Source organism: Notothenia rossii (genome assembly GCF_949606895.1).
Source record: "Notothenia rossii genome assembly, chromosome: 1".
Classification (NCBI taxonomy): Eukaryota; Metazoa; Chordata; class Actinopteri; order Perciformes; family Nototheniidae; genus Notothenia; species Notothenia rossii.
In genome coordinates, this window is record NC_136912.1 from 69915153 (window position 1) to 69936728 (window position 21576).

Genomic DNA, 21576 nt, shown 5'->3' on the forward strand with positions numbered 1-21576 from the left:
GTCGGATCGTCACCAAAATAAATGAATAGGCTAAGTGGTCCGAAAAAGGTTAATGACAAAAAGAATACACATAGCCTTCCTCTGGCAGTGTGTTTGCACCGGGGACAGGAGACACCCCCTTGATGAGAAACTAAGAAATGATCGGGGAATCCCTCTGGTTCAGCAACTATATCCATAATCCACCAGTTAAAGGAAATACAACTAATATGTTATATTAGCTGTACAATTTACCACATATGGTGCTCTTAGTTTCCATACCTCCTGTGTTTTACGAGCGACTTATCAAGTCTTGGCAAACGACATAAAACACGATTAAACGTGATAGTAGGCTAGGCCTATATAAAACCATGCTCGTATCTACTACCTATAGAAATGCAAAACGGCGTCAATTTAGACGTAATTCTGTCCTTCTTTTTACCGCATCATTTATGAGACAACATTTCATAACATTAACACAACATATGTTTGTATCTTTTATTTTAAATGTATTTATTTATGTTGTGTGAGCTTATCTCTCTGTACAGCACTTTGGTCTGAAGCTGTTAAAGTGCTATATAAATAAAGTTGGATTGGATTGGATAATCAAGGTTGTTTTAAATAACATATCCGTATTTATTTATTTCTCCAAGAAACGTTTTTGTGTGCACTGAGGAGTCTCAAACAGGCGTTTGTTTAATCATTTTAAGATTGGCTTTAATTAATGTTTGAAAATGAATTCTTTATATAGGATAAATGAGAGGTAACATTTTATTTATGGTATTATTTCCACATATTTCTCTCTATTCTTCCTTCTGCCGGTGTCGCAGTTTCTCGTCCCTCCCGTGTTTGTGCTTAGTGCGTACGCATGGGTCAGAGTTTGTGTGGAGGACCGCACATTTTCTCGTCAAGTTAGTATTTTATAAATCGCAAACATTGCGTAGAAACTGGCGTACACCATTTTTTGAGCGTATATCCCTTTATAAATGAGGCCCCTGATTATTGGTGTGGTTGGTAATAGCAAGGTCCACGGAGATAATTTTTGAAGGCTCTTTCATCATTTTACGTTGGAAAGTCAATTGACCACAAAGTGACGCAAAGCAAACCAGCACTTAAAAACTTAAAACGTCCTACCTGCAAAATGTAAAACATTTAAAAAAAAAAAAAGCCCCACCCCCTTCATCCACTGTAACAATAATTTTTCGTAACATGCACCTGGTCTCCCATCCCTCTGAACCCCTCCCCCCACCCCCCTCGGGAACTCCACCTTTCACAAAGAATATGTACACTAACTAACACTTGAACCTGAATACACATATGCATGTGTGCAATATGTGGTGTAATGTGTTTTGGGCCATAACATTAAATTACAACAGGATTGTACGGTTATTAATGCATAATAAATTAGTTATGATATAGTTAAAACAATATTGGATGATAGTCAATTTTTTTTTGTGTGTTTTGGACTGAGATAAATCATGGGTCAAAATTGACCCGCGAACACCATGAACGGTAACAGCTTTCGAACACAACACAAGGGTTAATGAGGATTATATTGGAAGAGGGCTCTCTATCAACAGAATAAGGAAAATAACACCGGATTCCTTAATTGTTTGTTCTAGCTTGATTTTCTGCAGATTTACAGACATCTCTTGCATTAGGTAAGTCTATGGGAAAAAGTATTTTAGGGTTCAATGGCATCACATGACAGAACCTGAAATTGTAATTCCATAGTTTTGTCAAATTGGCTTTAATGTCTGGTGCCGTTTCTGTGACCTTATTTAGATGGCCATGCCGGCTACCTACGTTAGACAAAATGCTAGCTACCGCTAAGCCTCTGTTCCCATCACACTGATTGCATAATCCCACCATCAAAATTATAAGCATCCACATCAGAACCATGGCTAGCTATTGTTGGTTAGCTTTCCGTTGGATACGACAATAGACTGCTAAATTAGACATAGTCGTATGTGATCCTTATCTATATGTAGCATAAGCCCATCTAACATGACACTGATCTGGAAACAACTTAGATGCAGGTAGGTATTGACAGTTACTATATACTCCTACCACTACTATTTCTGGATCCATTGCCTTTTGGAGCAATGGATTTTTGTCGGATGAATGATCGTTGGTCGAACGGGACATTATGCTGATTATGGGTGTTTCAGAACAATGTGCCAACGTAGCATTCGGTAGTTCCCCCCCTCAAAGAGCATAGCCCTTTCTGGAAAAAATCTATAATTTATGTAGATTGGATTTGTACTGTATGTACATATGATATCCACTCAAACTTGCACATTCACATGTTAAAATAGCTTGAACTCTTATAATTATATTGGGTTCTGTACATTACTGCTTTAACACCTTAACTTCCCTATGTGGATCAATAAAGGTCATCCTTATCCTATCATCATTTGATTGACTGATTCAATGCTTATGTGTTTGGTGGCGTGGTTTGGTCACTGGGGAGAGCGTAAAGGAGAAGTTGGGACTGTTTCTCCCTCCTGACCGTTCCTCTTTGCAAAGGCTGACAAGACAAGTGAAGCGGTGCCAGTCTTCTTCAGTCCGGGCTTGATGCTCCTCGTACACGCCGCTTCAAATGCTAATTGTCACGTCTTTGCTTTGGACGATAACAGAAAAGCGTGACAAATGATGCAATTAATTCCGAGCCACACCAGCTGTGTCATGCGCAGGCAGTCCCACAGGAGAGGAGATGACTGTCTCACCAAGTGTGTAGCTTTCATTAGAACCTTTTCAAAGTGGAGAGACAGAGCGAGGCGGCGAGAGCGGAGCTTACCTGCCTGGAATGACCCTGTCGCATAACTCAAAACACTTCCAAACAATAAGAATTGATATTTCGAGGTGTTATGGACATGCTTTTTTTTTTTTTCAGTATGTCATATTGAAAATGAAGCGTGGGGCCTCTTGAAGGACAAGCTGTTTAGGTGGCTGCTCCAGTAATTTTTTATTTTTTCTGAGGCATTGAAGGGAGGATAAAGGATGAATCTCCCCTGATGCAGTTGGCTCATCTCCTACCTGAGCTGAAACCGAGCCAGGCCAGGTTGACCAAGCATTCCCTTTTACCCAGACATCTACTCACCTGAATAGTTCCCTTGATTGATTTGGCTGCTCTGCCAGGTGAAGGATGGTAATTGGATACCAGGAAGCAAATGTGCTCGCTTTGCTTTTGAATAAAGAGATGCAATCACCCGACACGGGAAGCCTGATGTGTGTGCAGCATTGAGCTTTACATGCAGGTGTGTTAATGCACCTTGCTAGACCGAATGCCTCCTGCTTCATCACCCCTTAGTTACTAGCATGTAGTAGTGGAGTTTACACCAAAGAATACTCTTGAAATAGTTTGGGTCAGGTATATTATTTGAAACAAATAAATGGGCACTTTTAGAGATAAACTCAGTTGAGTGGAATTTTTTTGTTTTTTTTGCCAAGGGTGACTAAAAATGGCACGATATCGCAAGATAGAAAGTGAGTGCATACATTTTCAGACACAGTGGGAAAATGTATATTTCTCGATAGAACTCAAGGGGAAGTGTGTCCGTTTGATTTTCAAGGAAATTGTTGTAACTATGAAAGAGAAAACCAAACATTAAACCTACCAGCCTACACTTGGGCAAACATAGGTTAGGAAAGTGGCAAATAGTCTGCTAGCTCAACAACTGTATTTTTTCCATGCTACCAAAACACAAAAAATTCCACAACAGGTAGCTCAATTCGACATGGGAAACCTTTCTCAAATGGTGACTTTATAAACAGTGCGTCACCAAAGACGCAAGAATAATGTGCCCGGAAATAATGTATGAATTCAACAACATTAGCATGTCCAGCAACCCAGTCTCATGGCATTTCGTGTTCACCAACACGATTTTTTATCTGTTGATTCGTGTTCACCAACACGATTTTCCCCTTTTTTTCGTGTTGCACAGCATGATTTTAAAAGCAACGTATTTCTGTTGGTAGTCTCACAGCATTATGTGTTATAGGAAGACCGGAAGCTGTGTTGTTCATAAAAGCATGCTCTTACTCAATATCAAGCCACAATTATTTCTTTTATTTTAAATCATATAATTTCTGACTTTTGTTGCCGTCTTTGAGGAAAATAAATGGGGCTGAGAGCCTCAGGATACTGAAATCTGTATTTTTTAAATCTTTTTTTCCTTCTAATTTGTTATTCTTTTCAAAATAACACACTGTTATTTACTCACCAATAACACACAATTACCCTTGTTTTTATTCATTTGTTTAATTCCATAATCTCGGGCTATTTTGGCATCCGTCAGGAACTGAATTTCAAAATAAAAATAACCGGAAACAGATGTAGGCATTTCGAGCGATTACTCAAGATCCTCAGCTATGGTTTAAGCTAGCTGATTGGATGTTTTAGCCGCAATGCATATTGGGATTTGGTGTTTATATGATATGAAATTGGAAAAACATTTTAAAAGAATAAAATAATACTTAATTCCGAGTGTTCTTGCTTTTCTCTTTGAAAGTCATGACATAACGGTATTGTAATATACGGTTCGGCTGCATTACATATTACAGGTCTGTAAAATTATGTGAAGGCATCCATAAAACTACACATCTTCAGATGTTGTACATACATAAGTGTCCTACACTAATAATACAAAGTTATTATTTCCTTCTAATTTGTTATTCTTTTCAAAATAACACACTGTTAGTTACTCAACAATAACACACAATTATCCTTGTTTTTATTTATTGGTTTATTTCCATAATCTCGGGCTTTTTTGGCGTCCGTCAGGACCTGAATTTCAAAATAAAAATAACCGGAAACAGACATAGGCCTCTAGGAGTTTAGGATGGCCGAAGACACTACACTACCCATAATCCCCAGTTATCGTTTAGGACTACAGTCCCCGTGATTAATCTTCAAGCTCTGGGATTGGATGTTGGAGTGGCAGTGCGCCAAGGTTACACCGAGTGTCAAACAGCTGTTTGAAATGGAACGAAACCATGCCAGACTATCCCAAACTGGAATCGAACGCCCCCCCAGAACTACACATGCTGGCTATTGTGTTTCGCAAAATGTTCTATGGGACGTCTCTACTGAACATTTTCGTTTTTCCCACAATTAGAAGTTGCCATGACATTGGTGTTATCAAATGTAAAACATATAATTAATAAATGGATGAAAATCGCTTGTGTCCATAATGTGCAGCATTAATATATACCCACATGACAGCTCATTGTTACTTTGTAATTCTACTCCACTACAATTCAGAGGTTAACCTGGTATTTTTACTCCACTACACTTATTTGAGTTACTTTGCAGATTCTGATTAATGATGTGAAATATAAACAACCCTTAAATCAGACTTTAGTTACACCTGAGTAAAATTCAGGGAAGGTGATTGTCAAGTGCCAACAATCAGGAGAGATATTTGATAGTTGGTGCTTGAGAAGACTAAACATTTATCTGCAATTGACATGAATGGAAACGAGTAATAAAGTATATTCATTCCTCGTTTTTCTCTACTAATAGTTAATTAAAGACTGTATATTATGGCTATTTTGCACATCCCTTTCAAGATTTCAAGATTTTCAAAGGTTTATTGACATATCATATACACAACTATAGGTTGTATGCAATAAATGAAAATCTTGGGTCAAAGGTTCCTCAACAGCACATTACAAGACATCTACCAATATGTGTGTACCACCACCATTAAACTGTCATATTCTGCACATTTCTTATACTATCTACATGCATAAGAGTATAATGTATAATATCAGTTCAAATAAGTGCTTCAACATTAACATTGCAGGAAAGCAATATATTAGACATTAAGTACTTTGTCAGGTTTACTATTTATCTGTAGATACCCCCAAAGCTTTTTTCTTATTTAAAAGAAGACCTTAATCTAAAGTATTATTTAATGTTTGAATAAAGGTTAATTCGTTTTTCTGTTTTGCACATCCTCATATTAATATCTTTGTACATCCTGCACTAAACAGTTTTATTGTAGAGATCACTTATAGTATCTTCTTGATTTTTTATATTCTATATTTATATCACAGACCTTCTACTTTCCCCCTATGAAAGTATGTACTCTTAATATTTTTTAAATCAAATATAACAAAAACAATAATTCAATAACGTGCTTTAACCACTAGGCATTGCACACAAGGTACACACATCCATAATAACTTTGTATTATTAGTGTAGGACACTTATGTATGTACAACATCTGAAGATGTGTAGTTTTATTCATGCTTTCACATAATTTTACAGCATATTACTATATTATTTCAGACTCAGTATTTACATTCTTATATTAAAAAAAAATCAGTAATATCTTTAAAAACTACAAGTCCTTTTATATCAGCTGTGCACCGTTATGGTGTAAATATAACCTATCTACCAATTGGATCAAATTTAAAAGTCAGCCGAATTAGTGTTAATACTGCAAGGAGACGTATTGTGTGAAGAGATATTGAAGATGTTGTTTAATTGTTGATATATTTATGATCCACGTCAAGTATTCAGTTTTGGCAGCATTTCTTCCAGTCTTTCCAAAGGTCTTCTCATCAGGGCTCTATAAATAAAGAACTACGGCAGATCTGTAATATGTAATGCAGCCGAACAGTGCATTACATAGACCCTCCAGAAAAACGCGATTCTGCGACCGCAGAATTTCCCGCATAATCAGCAAAATGGGGCAGATTTTTTAAAAGGCCGCATATTTATCAAAAGGCCACATAATCCCCGCATTTTTCCACACAAAGTTGAGAAGAAAAAAAAAATCTAACTCGTCTTGACGTGAAGTAATGATGATGATGACGTCATCAGCTCGCGCATCACAGAAGGTAAACAACACCGTAGAGTGAACGTGTGGAACTCACACGAGAGAGAAAACACCAAGATGAAAAAATCTGATCCATCGAATTTACCGACGAACATTTCTGCTAAAGACCGGGCAAAGCACTACCCCGATGTCTTTCACGAAAGTGGGGGGAAACTATTCTGCACCCCATGCAACTGTGTGTTGGAGCATAAGTCTTAGAGAAAATCGAAGGTGACGACCCACTTTGATTCATTCAAACATTCGAAAATGCTTTCCGCTGCTGCGGACAAGAAAGCCAAACAACTCACGTTCACCGAGGCATCAACCTCCAAAACCCTTTCGAGGGCTACAAGAAACGAAGTGAGTAGCCTACAAGATTGAAGCTGGTCAGATAACGAACGAGTAAATGAAAACAGAATGAGGCGGAGGTGTGTGTGTGTGTGTGTGTGTGTGTGTGTGTGTGTGTGTGTGTGTGTGTGTGTGTGAGAGAGAGAGAGAGAGAGTGTGATTAAAATAGCCCAATTGATTTTACAATAAATAAACATTGAATGTGTTTAATTGAATAGGAAAGGGGTTTAATGTTAGTGGCAGGTTGTGTGTGAGAGAGAATAAATAAGACAGCCCTATATTTTAAAAAAAAATCTATTATTTTTCGCAACTTTCCGCATATTTCGCAACTTCCCTCAATTTCATCGCATAAAATCACATAAAAACCCTGCATGTTTAATCGCATAATCAAGGATTTTAGCCCGTGTAATCAAGGATTTTTGCCTGCGTTTTTCTGGAGGGTCTAATTACAATGCCGTTATGTGATGACTTTCAAAGAGAAAAGCAAGAACACTCGGAATTAAGTATTATTTTTAGGGCCGGGACTCGATTAAAAAAAAAATTCTAATTAATTACAGGCTTTGTAATGAATTAATCGCATTTTTAATCACATATAAATATTTGACCTGAGAACGGTGAGAAGCAATTTTTTTCACATGGATTTTAGTATACCATTGAATAATGACTGAATACATAAGCTTAAGCAACAAAACATTGTTTATTTTTTTCAAGGTGGCACTTAACCAAGACCAACAGAAAAGTGCAATTTTTGCCATAAAGTGTAGCAATAGCAAACAAACAAAATGTCCCATCCACGGGGCCAACCAAAGCGGTCTCATCAGCTTGTTCGTTCATGTTTGACTATTGTTCACTGCCGTTTGTTGTTGTTTGAAGTCATGAACGTTAGTTGGTGCTCCAGTATAATCGGTACCCCTGAAACTCATCCAGTGAGAAACGTTCTGCGGTGCAAAAATAAGTGCGATTAAAATGCGTTAATTTTTTTAACGCGTTCATTTTTGTGTAATTAATTAATCTTAATTAAAGCGTTAAAGTCACGGCCCTAATTATTTTATTCTTTTCAAATGTTTTTCCGATTTCATATTATATAAACACCAAATCCCAATATGCATTGCGGCTAAAACATCCAATCAGCGAGCTTAAACCATAGCTGAGGATCTTGGGTAATCGCTCGAAATGCCTACATCTGTTTCCGGTTATTTTTATTTTGAAATTCAGTTCCTGACGGACGCCAAAAAAGCCAGAGATTATGGAATTAAACAAATAAATAAAAACAAGGATAATTGTGTGTTATTGAGTAAATAACAGTGTGTTATTTTGAAAAGAATAACAAATTAGAAGGAAAAAAAGATTTAAAAAATACAGATTTCAGTATTCTGAGGCTCTGAGCCCCATTTATTTTCCTCACAGACGGCAAAGTCAGAAATTATATGATTTAAAATAAAAGCAATAATTGTGGCTTGATAGAGTAAGAACATGTTTTTAGGAACCACACAGCTTCCGGTCTTCCTATAACACATAATGCTGTGAGACTACCAATAGAAATAAATTGCTTTTAAAATCGTGCTGTGCAACACGAAAAAAAGGGGAAAATCGTGTTGGTGAACACGAATCAATAGATTAAAAATTGTGTTGGTGAGTTCAGCAGAGTCCAAACACAGAGTTGTGTGGGGAATATATACATCAAGTTTCAGATAAAGCTTGTGCTTTGGACTTTACTTGATTCCATGTGATGAGAGCAGAAATGCCAGACACATTTGGTAGCTTTTCTGTTGTTCAACTTGTAACAGCTGTAGTTAGCTTGCAAATAATTTTTCGCAAATAAGCTTCCCTTACACTGCCAGTAAATCGCAATCAGAATGCTAACAGAAGGAGAATGGAATACCTGCATGGAAGCTAAGCCATGTTCTGCATGGTTTGTGTAACTTTGATGAAACCGAACAAACTCTTTGAAACATCAAAGTCATATAGTAACACAAAGAAAAGACTAACCAATGGAGACAGCGATAGACCAGTAACTTCAGAGTTCTGCAAGGTAATATTTATGTTTCCTGAATGGAGTTAAATGAAGGCGTTTCTAATATTTCTCATTCTAAATATTTTGGTTCCACCTCAAAAATGGCTTTCTGACGATAAGCTTTTAGGATTGTGCTGCCTTTTATCTATCTACAGAGCTGTTTGGTTTGTATATGTAATGAGATTGCAAGGGTTGATTCTCTGATAAATAATAGGGGAGAGTGGGATAAGTTAAGCCATTTTTTAGTTGATACTGTCCTCTCAGCAAGGAGAAATTACACATAGTAAAAATGAAAACACACACCTATAATTCAGGATGTCTCCTATCAATGGCAATGATAATAATAATAATTTGATCAAGGGCAGTGAAAATATTTCTTCAAAAAACTTGTAAATTGAAACACTGTTCAAACCTGGGCATACCTGTTCAAACCTGGGCATACCTACACAAAATATTAAAGGTACCTATAAACAATAAATAACAAATCAAATAAAGCTTAGTTTTTCAAATATTTGTAATATACATTTCGATTGAATTGATTGAGTTTTTTACATGTTAAAAGGAAAAGTAATCATATAAATGGTGATACCATTTCATACATCTTATAGATCAAACACAGGGTAAATTCAACTTTAAATGTAGCCTACAATGAGCTCTTATTATCAACTTGGCCTACTTTCATTAATTTCTCCATTGAAAAACTGGCTCAACTTACCCCAAGGCCCATTGTTCACTTTACCCCATAGCCACCATTTTAGAAAAAATAGCCTAGCATTAAAATTCAGAGTCATCTTTAGCTTAATGAATTTAAATAAGCTTAATGATTCAACATGGTTTAATACGCTGCCAACACATCAACATATACAATATATGTGTTTAAACCTGGATACTTTTTTTTGACATGACAGCCGATATAGCTGACATCTAGAACATTTACTTTGACAAGCAAAAAATGTTTACTTACCAGACCACAATGAGTATCTCTCTTTCACAGGCAATGAGAAATGGGTGGAGCTTGCATAATTTCTGGTCACTTGATTACAACTATAAGGCGTTGCCTGGTTACAGGGGGTGGTTCACTGTGGTTTGCATGCATTATCAAAGATTGTATTTGTTTGTGGTAGATAGAAACTTGTTGTTCTTGCTTCATTTTAGACCATTTATACATTTAATAATTTAACTCAATGTATTTGTTGACCAATATAATCAGGGATTATCTTCAATCCTTTTAAGTAATATGTTGAGGTTTATTGTAAAGTAAAAAAGTACCAGAACCAAGTTTTTAGCACCAAACAATTTCATAACATGCTGTAAATAATTTAAATATGTACAAACATCTAATTTAATTGAACAAAATAGAATAATCTCAGTCAGTCAAATCAACTACATCGAAAAAAAATGTAGTCTAAGGACACTTACTCTCTCTGAAACAAAGACTATTGATAGTACTAGTTAGTCCATGTGCAGACCTGAGGTACAGTCATGAGTCATTATGTAAGTATGTGCTTTTTCCTGCAACTTGATTAAAAAGCACACACCTGTCTTGTTGGAGTGGTTGCTCTCCTCTTGTTTGAGGATGTGGTTACATTCTTCCTGCGCCTTCATGTGCTGAACCACCAGGGCACAGTCTGGGTGGATGGCCTCTGTCTAAAAAGAAGAGAGAACACCAGAGTGGGTATACATTTGAAAACAGTGATACTGATGCAATGTTTATTGGGTTGCTACTTATTTTTCTAGGCTACATTAGGGTCAATTTCCAAACATCTTTTATCAATCGTTTTTCGATATTTCCATTGCATGCGTCCGCCTCAAGCAAAATTTCTCCACCTAGCGTCTTTCTTTCTGAGTGCTCCGATTTTTAAGATTTCAGATATTTTCATGAAAACAATAACAAGAAACACTGGGAGGTTAATGGTTTTTTTGTTATTAAAAGCTGAGAGGAGAGTTTTCAACGCCTTGGTGTTGTGTTGTTTTCTGAGGGGCTTTTTTAAAAGGGTCTTTCCTTATGTCATAAGAAAAGCAAATGTCATTGACTGCATTCTTGTGCAGCGCTTTTCCATCCCCTCTAAAAGCAACAACACAATTAAGCACTCACCCTTCCAAACACATTCAGTCGTACATCGTTGCATGCCATTGGAACCAATTTGAGGTTCGTATTTTTCCCAGGGACACACACGTTGGCATATTGACTGGAATCAAACACCAACATTCCATTTGGGGGTCAGTCAACCGCTCTACCTCCTGAGCCACAGCCCCAATACAAAATTGAAACCTGGAAAAATTGCTCTTATGGAAGGATGGTTTTTTATAATTTTTCGCACCAGTGCTTGCCCACATGAAGCTGTTTACATGCTGACTTTCAGCATTTTATTTTTGCGGTGACATTGTGACATTACAAATTAAAAATCTTTTAAAATCAATAATATTTATCGAGTACTGTTTCAATCTTAATTACTGAGGGGTGGATCTGTCCATCTTTCCGCTCATGTGGGTTTAATATAAACCTTGTCTATTACATGTCTTCGCTGCACCTCTCTCCCCACTTGAGAACTCAGAGGGATGTTGGAGTTCCCCTCCAGTGATAAACCTCTGTACGGTAATCAGCCCCCCTGACAGCTCTAACGTGGGAGTTCAACAACTTTCGCTTTAAGTCCTGACATCTGCTGTTAAGGCTCCTCTGCCTTTTTCACGCCTTCTGAAGACCACGAAGAGGAGGCGGACAGAGAGACTCGTACAGGTTTATAATAATCCTACAAGATGTATAAATTCACATATGACAAGACTCCAGCAGTATTTCCACCCTGCAGTTAAATTTATTATGTGCAATCATGAAACAAAATTGATCCCTGTCAAGTTGTGATTTGGTTGGTTTTATTGACTCCTGCCTAAACTCGAAAATGGCTTGATTCACCCCAGAAGGACACATGGGACAACTCAAATTTGAATCTTTTTCTCTTTATTTGAGTGTGGTAGATTCCTTATTGCTTCAATGGCCTCTTGTTGGCCTCTTGATGCTCATTCAGGTTGAAATCCTTTAACACAAAACATTACTTTCGTTCACTTTAGGTACATAAACATTTTCAACTAAAAACATGCCATCTTTTAACAAGCACTTTAATTTCTTAATTTACAATTAAATTGAACATTTAATCAAAAATAAATGCATTCCAACAAAGTAAATTATATTTCAGCATCTTATATTTTAGCTTTTTTCCTCAGGACTAGAAATAATAATACATCAGATCAAACATGGTTCAAACAGATTAAACATTTGCAAATATTCACCAGCAGCGTCTTGGTTGAATCTTTGAGTCTCTTCTCCTCTCTCACAGGGAACTGTTTGTCCTCTGTCTGAGAGTGTGTTCCCAGGTGTGTTGCATTTAGCTCCTTAATTAGGAAGCTCACACTCTTCCTTTGAGCCACATTCTCAGTGGAATCACACCCTAGGCTCCCTGTCTCCGCCTGCTGGACTGGAGCCAGATGTGAATTGCATTTCTCAAGCTCTGACAAAACAATCCCTTCGGTGTCAAGTGAGACTAAAACCCCTATAATTGCTTTGAATGTATTTAATTGATTTCTATGATGAATCTATTTGGTGTGAAATATGCGAGCCGTCACAGGTTGAACACCTGCCAGTTGGACAGATGGAGACACTGCAGGAGAGAGTGACATTCAACCTTTATCCCTCACAGCGCTGCAGTGTCCAGGATTAAAATGAAAGGAGATAGGAGGGACACTGTTATTTGACAGAAACACCTCCTGGCCTCTTGTAGGACATCTACAGTCTTGTCTTTTGGTGTTTTTCCTTAATTTAACCAGTTGATTTTTTTCATTGTGTTAGGAGTTCAAACTGAGCAAAATGAAAGATTACTAAAAAAAAAATGTATTGCTTCCCCAACAAACCAACATACAATGTACATTTTCCTCCCATATATAGAAATGCATGTAATATCCTCCCAAGCAGCGCCTATTCATTGACAGCAAAGAGAATTTAATGAACTAAATCTCAGTATTAGTCACAAAAACAACTAATTAAGCAAGTTTAATCTAAAGATTTGTGCAGATATTCAAACAATAATAATCTTATTAATGTAAAATGGCCCTAACATGACTAACTAACTGAATTATTTTGTGAATTATTTTAATTAGGAAAGATTGCTGCCTGGATAAAAAAAAAAGTGTAATCTAGTATTACAAAGAAGCGTATTTCTCCATCGACCAATGAGGTCCCAAGTCTTGATACTTCAAAATGGCTCGACAACAACACAAAACGTAAAAGTATTAATGAAGATTAAGTAAGCAGATGTGGGAGAAAGGTCAGCAAATGGTAGGTATTTTGTTTTCAATTGTCTTGAAATGCCTTTTGTAGGTTGAGAGTGAGACGCTTTATTTACCTGACTAATAACCCCATCAGTTCCCCACATGACAGACTGAAAATGCTTTGAGACTGTAAGAACAACATGGATTGTGGCGGAGCGGAGGGTCCTATTGTCAGATATTTTCCAACAGCTCTGAATGATTTCATTTTCTATTTTAGTCCATTTGATATGAAAAGGCAAAATATGTCAACAATTCAATTTGGGTGGCCCATAAACCCAAACATCATCTATAGCCTACAGCAAATACAAATGAGTGAGTGTAGCTGAACATCTGAATCGGGCAGCACAGCCTCCCGATGACACAACACAGCGCAGTCATATCTGCCCTGCAGGTTTATGTTACAAACCTCCTTTAGATTCCCAAGATGGTGACACGACATGCTGTCTTATAAAACAACACAATGTGTCAGGTAACAGTTTAATGATGTGCATTCTGTTGAACCTGTGTGTCTGTTTAAGTGAAGATCTGGAGTGCCATTTGAGCGGGCACTTTAATTATTGTAACCCTCGATCCTAAATGGCATTAGTTTACGTGCCGGCAATGTCATTTAAATTCAATCACTGCCTTAACCGGGTCATTATCTCGGGGCCCAGACTGCCTTCAGCAACCTTTACCGAGCTGCCATCATTTACATTCAGAATTTCAAAGTAATACAAAGGACAGGTAATTACCAGGGCTTTGATGTCATTAGTATGTGTGAGTGGGTGTGTGTCTCTTATTGGCTGTTTAATGTTTTCAATCTAAATCCTACTCCCAGGAAAAGTAATTTGGACTTTTCCTATCATTTTTACACTGATGATTCACAGGTTTATTGCATTCGTCAGAACTCTCTCTTCTCATCCACATGCTTTCTTACAGACATTACATTTTATTTGGCTGACGCTTTTATCCGGAGCAATTTAAAATAAGTGCCTTTGAAGATATAAACTCAAAATAAGAATCCTATAAGTATGTTAGCTTTAATATATGAAACGATGGTAATTGCTACTGCATTTGCTTCAAATAAGCTAATAAATAAGCTAAAGATTTCTAAGTGCAATATACAGAAGTGAGATTTTGTTTTACTGTATGTAATTATTGGCCCAGTTGCAGGAATAGCAAGAATAATTTGACATTTTAGGAACATACTCTAATTTGCATCCTTTGCTTTCAAGTTTTCAATTATTCATTTAAAATGTAAATTAATAATCATTCATTCATTGACATCCACCTACACAATTGATACTTATAGACATTAATGGGTTCCAGATGATGAGTTCTTAAGATTTAATTGACCCCCTGAATTTAGCGCCAGCCTGATGTTGAAATGTGTGGTTAAGAGCAAAAATATCTCTGCCTATTCAACACATCCTCACTCAGATCAACATGAAACGCAAGGCAGAGGTTCCCCTGAGGATAACGTCCAAAGATTTTCCCTTTTCTGCCTAGATCAAGTCAACACAGTTTGTTAAGATTCCTGTAAAACTAAATATATTTTATTCTGCTCAAGCCAGCATTACAAAATTGAGTTCAACTGTTCCATGCCCTTTCACCAACACACACAGCCTGCCCCTGGACTGCGAGGCTAAAAGTTATGGCTACATTACTGTAGTTTGAATTCAAGGTCCCCCACAGTAACAAAAATAAACCTATATTTACCCATCTGTAGTTATGGGCCCTTATACAACACTGTTCAAGAGGACTGCGTGAAAAGGACAATGCACACGATGGCATGCTAACAATAGGAAATAGCTCAAACCCCCCCTTCCCCAAGTAGGCTTACATCTTACATCAGAGAGCTGCCATCGTAACTGTGGATTTATTTCCATATTGATTTAAAGAAAACAGTTGTCCTCTGCCATGGGTTGCATTTTGTGTAAGAGAAAAAAGGTTCCAAAAAGTAGTTTTCCTTTAATCCGGTTTGATTATGTAATTTGAAGATATTACAAGACAACCACCTTCAATTTATAAAAAGAAAAAAGGCTCAACGTTAAATATTTTTAGAAATATATCAAAGGCAGCTCCATTATTTTTATTTTCAGACACAAAAACCGTCCCAGCCTTTGAGTCTAATTACTCTATCACTGATGCTATTTGTCCCCAAAATCAATCAACCTCCTTCCATTTGACAGAATACAGCCACCAGGAAAATGAACTCATATCATTTATAAATACTGGAGCCCATTCCTCCATGTTGACCTCTCTGCACTGGCTATGTGGCCTTTAGAAATCATTTAAAGTGTAATGGCTTGTTTGTAGGGGAGCGGTACGACATGCTTGCAGACATAGGGCGGGAGTTATTTTATAAATATGATGAACTTATAAATGATGATGAGTTTTTAGATGTATTTAACTACCCAAAAGTTTATGAAGTAGTAAAGTAACTCTATAGTAGCCCTATATTTCAGATAATATATGCTAACAGTGTGGTGCCCATTGGAGTTATTGTAATGGTGAAAAAAAAGCTTGGCTTATGTTCCGGGTTACTTACAATGATGGCAAGTCCATAATATACAGGTTCTTTTGTATGCATGGTTTTAAAATACTCTAATGAAATCACGAAAAACGCTACTGAAGCACTGTCAAAGGGTTGGGCTACACCAGGGGTGTCAAACTCAATTTCATCGCGGGCCACATTCGCATTAAGGTTCCACTCAAAGGGCCGGTTTTAACTATATAAATATATAATATACTTTATAAAACGGACAAGTCAAATCAAGCAATCTGATTGGTTCTTAGCCGTGATATACTGAGCGTATACCACGGGTAGAATTGTAAGTTACTTTTCACAACAAGTCAGTATCCCTCCGCGTCTGAGAAAAACAGTATACCGTTGGGCTGATACTGGAACAAGAAAGCAGCGGAGAAGTAACGGGGCAGAAGCCCTCCTTTTTGACGCAGCGGTCCAGACATAGACATCAAACGGCAAAACATATTCAGTGTGCAGTTCCTTTGGCATTAGGGCAGGGATATCTAGATACTTTTGAAGGTTTAACATAACGAATTGTGCTACTTTTAAAGCAAGCAACGATGTTTTCAAATCTGTAATCAAAGAGGTCCGCAAAAACGCTATCGACCAATCAGATTGCTTGATTTGACTTGTCAGTTTTATAAATATATTTAAATTTCTTCCGTTACGAAACAAACTTACAAAGCATCAAATGGAAACATTTAAGATTAACTTCGACCTCCGGGGGGGTCTTACTATAGTATGGAGGAGTGGATTGAGCAGTGCCTATCTCCAGAAAAAAAAAAAGCACCTAAACTACGACATGCAGAGCTACGTGAAGAGCAGGTAGACCAACTGGAAAAGTAGCACCATTCAAAAACTTTCTGATGCAGGTCTTGAAACAAAGCAGAGAAATTATGACCGTTAGTGGCCACAGGTGCGAAAGCTCTCTCAAGAGCTACTGGAAGCCCAATCTCGGGGACCGGAGAAAGTGGAGCAATATTCTCGCCACGCCAAGCAACAGCTTCGAACAACTTCAACCTATACAAGTGACCACGTAAGCCATGCTACTGATGCTGGACAGTTTTTCAGTGGATGCACAATAAACAGCAACATACACATTAATGTAAATAAACAGCCAAATAATGGATCAACGCTCTCTGTCTAATATGTTCGCTTGCTGTTAGTGTTGTTGCGTAGCAACCACCTTGCATTATGTTTTGAGCAGAAGGCAATGGAGGGACTATTTTATTTTGAACATCATTATTTACTAATAAAAACTATTTAAATTAGAGTGTGTATTTTTCTTTCATATTGCCACACTTGGTAACCGTTTTATAAAAGCAATAGCTCACTTCAGGCCGTGATATATGCTCATTATATCACAGCTAAGGGGCGTGGTTAGGCCCGACGCGAAGCGGCCTGTCGTGAGCTATTGCTTAAGTATATATCAAACAATGTATTATATTACGTTATTGCCTTTGAATTGGATTATTATCGGATAGGATAATAACTTAGTAATTAACTACGACTGAAAGTAGAAGTCAGGGGCGGGCTGGGACAAAAAAAAACAGCCCGGGAAAATCGACCGGCCGACCGGCCGAACTAGTCAATTGTCAACGTGGGGGGGGTATTCCCAATGGCCAGTCCGCCCCTGAGTCCAGGGCAAATAATTGCAAGTCTCTTCAGTGCGCATGTCACAAAACGAGATGCATTGTGGGACATGTAGTTTATGGGCAACCTGCTTCTGTAAAGTGGCATGTAACCGTATAATATACGTATTATATTCTTTGCAAGCTCTTGCGGGGCCACATAAAATGAAGTCGTGGGCCGGATTTGGCCCCCGGGCCTTGAGTTTGAGACCCCTGGGCTACACACTCCGTCATCTTGGTGTTGGATAATGTTGCAATGGCGTCTGTAGTGCAATATGATGCCTTTGTTCCTCAATATAGTGGAGGAGTCAATGTAAATGTACAGTATGTAAACATGTCAAAAAGTGCTGTTAGATGGTAATACAGTATATGGCAAACACCGCCATTCACGGATGGAGCCAAGAAGATAACAGCAGTATGTGCTGTTATCTTCTTGGCTCCATCCGTGAGTGGATGTTACAAGCATTAAAACTCCACAGCAACAATGAATGAGGCGTTTCTAAAAATCTTCACCACCTCGATTTTTTTAGAGCTCTGTTTTCAATTACCTAAAACCCGCCTGGGTGTTGACAAAAAGGAATGACAAAGCTATATTGATAAAATAAATCCCTGTACACATGAAGACAAGGACCTACAAAAGCTCACAGAATGTTATGAGACACATAGAATGTCAAAAAGAGCAGGAGACGGAGAAATGAAGAGTGTTAATAGGGATGTGACAACATTAAATCACTCCAGCCATGTTCACTCTCTGGACGCAATTATAGTGATCCAGCAGTTCAATAAGTGGCATTAAATGTCCATCCTGCTGTCACCAGAAGAACAATGATCAATAATGAAAAGGCAGAGAGGATCAAATGAGCACATTCAGAGTCTGTGGAGGAAGCAGCTAATAAAGGACTGGACAACACAGGATAATTGCCTTCAGGTTCATGAGAGACACGTCACTACACCAAATCCCCCATTAGGATTTGGACTCTGCTGAACTCTCAGAGGAGCACACAGCTGGGGGAGGTGAAATTCCTTTATAATGGCATTTAATCCAAGTTCAAATATGGATACAATGGACTTTAAAGGGACTATTATTCACCCTGAATTGTGGCATTATCTTAAATTCAAACATCTGCAGAAATATATATTAATGCTTTCTCTTTGCTGCTGCTGCCTGTCAGGAGCTAAAAGCAGCAGAGTAAAGTGAGTGTCTTTATCGCTGGTTCCTCATAGATGAAAGTTTCTCTGAGACTTATATTTAGATTATCAAACTTTCCTTAGGACACCAAAACGGGGCAAGAAAAAGCCTGGGATGACAAAGCATCACACAGAATGGTCAATAATAGAAAGATTATCATTAAAATAACTACTGAAACACAAATGTATCATTCATCAGGGAATCGTGTTCGTAAATAAATTCAGATACGTCACACAGCAATAGGGCAGCGGGTCCATGTCTGCAGCTTCTCAGATGGAATATAGTTTGGTCGAGTTATTCAATAAGTTATATAAAACGTTCTTACTGCAGAATAAGTGTTAAATGCACAACAAAATCTTAATCTTAATGGTTAAATTAAAGAATTATAAGAAATAAACATCGCTCCTTATGATATTAAATCTATGACAAATTCATCCCCATTTCCTTTCCTTTCAAGATGGAAATATTCAAACATGTAGGAAATATACACGCTAAGTGATATCAATGCAAGAATAAAACAAATGTTAAGCCAATCAACAAATTAAAAAACAGGCACACCTTGAATCTTCAATATATTATTTCAACAAACTAAGCAGTAAGTGGATTCATCCTATAACTCTTATCTAATCTGCTTACTGACTGATACATTGGACAGCATATGGAATGATGTAAGTCACATTGGTGATATCACCCCTTTAAAATTGACTGTTTTGTGCTGTACATGTGCAGAGCTAAGTAAACAACTAACTATTATTTGGAAATGAAATCAATAGAACCCTAAACATCATCATGCCAATCCTGAAGATCCACAGCCTTAGTGTTGCGAGTGAACTCACCGTCTCCCACAGCGCCAGCTGCAGGAACATCCCCATTTGAAGCATTGTGGCCATCCATTTCATCCACGAGCATCCACAGATACTGAGCAGTAACATTCTGTAGGTTTGTTCACTTGGAAAGACTCGCGCGAAAAAGTATCAGTCTTCGAGAGTAAGAAACGAGTTCCCTTTTCAAATGTCCAACAATCCATGAACTGCGCCTCTTGTTGGCCGTTTCCTCATGTGAATGTCTCTTCGGTGCAGGAGGAGGTCTGCGTTACGCGCGGAGGAGAGCCGGGACTCGACTGAGAGCCAATACAAGTATGCGCTCCTCCCTGAAAGGCAGACGGAGCGGAGCGCACAGCTGCGCGCGGACACACGAGAGAGGACAGGATGAGGAGCCAATATCAGCACACACATTATGTCGTAATCACATGCGTAAAACTTATATTAAGAATAGGGCCACATAATGATGTCTGTATATATCAATATACTAACCATTATCAGCAAAATACCAGAGGCTATACCGTACACCAGGGCCACTAAGATGTATATTTCCAGAAGTAAATGGACCAAGCTTTAGAATAGGGCTCAATACACTTCAAATGTATCAAATATAATTATTAACATTATCTAGAATTTGAGAGAATTCCTGTTTTATATAGAAATATCATGAACTAAAACATGTAATACTAACCAAATCCCCTGAAAATACAATCCCAAATATCAAATGGTCCAAAACATTTATTTCATCACTCTAATTGTATTTATTTATTATTATAAATATTATTATTATTATTATTAAGCTGGTATTCCACTTTTTTCTACCAAAGTTACTGCAAAGGTTACAAAAGTCACTTATAGGTAAAGTGCTTTATCTATAAGGATACATTACATAACCGTCATTTAACATGTATAAGCAATACATCACGACCAGTTTAAAGCTATATATGTGTAGCCCTTTCTGGCCTTATATAGCTGATAAGGTGACTAATGATAATACAATGGTTTTCTTTGGTGCAATGTAAATGCTGCCTTGCTATAACACAAACAAGCTCATGTTTGCATGTGTGTGTGTGTGTGTGTGTGTGTGTGTGTGTGTGTGTGTGTGTGTGTGTGTGTGTGTGTGTGTGTGTGTGTGTGTCCAGAGTGTCCTGTACAGTTGGGATGCCCTTGTAGTTGTGTAAATGTTACATTACTCAGGACACTTTATATAAACAGTTAGAATAAACACACACACTGCAGGTTGACAGCCCAGCGGGTGAGTGGTTGTGTGTGTGTGTGTGTGTGTGTGTGTGTGTGTGTGTGTGTGTGTGTGTGTGTGTGTGTGTGTGTGTGTGTGTGTGTGTGTGTGTGCGTGCGTGTGTGTGCTGGAGGCACCTTGCACCTTGCAGAGGTCGATAGCTGACAGACAGTCTTTGTCTTTTCCAATAGAGCGCCAACAATGAATTTCCCGCAGATAGGAGAGTGGGAGTGTTCTAATACAGGGATTAGGCTTGCATATTATTATTTAATGGTAGGGGCTTAATTTATATTGCTGGCTGCAGTCTGGAGCTTGACCAAAGCTTCAAATAATGCATAGCTGTGTATGTTTTGCATTTCTGCTGTGTATTTGTCATGTTGCAGGAACAAACGTCCAGTACCCAAATTAAACCCTTCTGAAAGCCACTAATTGTTGCTATAAGGACGAATCTTATTCTTGAAATACTGGATTATAACTTACATTTTATGCGTGGTCACTCACAGGTTCACCTCCAAATCAGTGTTTCAGATAGATCTGGCTGAATTTGGGATTTCATTCTGATGTCAAAAATAAAGGCTTTGTATTTGTCCACAGATGTCACACACATGTATTTCTAGAAAAATAATGACCAAATCGTTCAAAATTGTCAGTCAGGACAGGTCACTCTCGTACCAAAAGGAGTGATTTATGAGAGCGATGCC

At 37.8% G+C, this 21576-nt stretch overlaps 1 protein-coding gene across 6 annotated transcripts in view; it reads right to left on the reverse strand.

Annotated features, from left to right (window-relative positions):
* The window catches only part of ghrhrb (growth hormone releasing hormone receptor b), a 55294-nt gene extending 35370 nt beyond the window's left edge, over window positions 1-19924 (reverse strand). For 4 of the 6 annotated variants that reach the window (XM_079689004.1, XM_079689003.1, XM_079689006.1 and 1 more), the window contains exons 1-2: window positions 19654-19924; window positions 10707-10815 (exon numbers count right to left, since the gene is read on the reverse strand). In XM_079689004.1, coding sequence (XP_079545130.1) covers window positions 10707-10815; window positions 19654-19749 — 205 coding nt within the window. In that variant the 5' untranslated portion in view covers window positions 19750-19924. Of the gene's footprint in view, window positions 1-10706; window positions 10816-12145; window positions 12201-12437; window positions 12569-19653 lie in introns of those variants that run through there. The other 2 variants (XM_079689007.1, XM_079689008.1) reach the window with 2 other exon arrangements.
* Between the last annotated feature and the right edge of the window lie 1652 nt (window positions 19925-21576).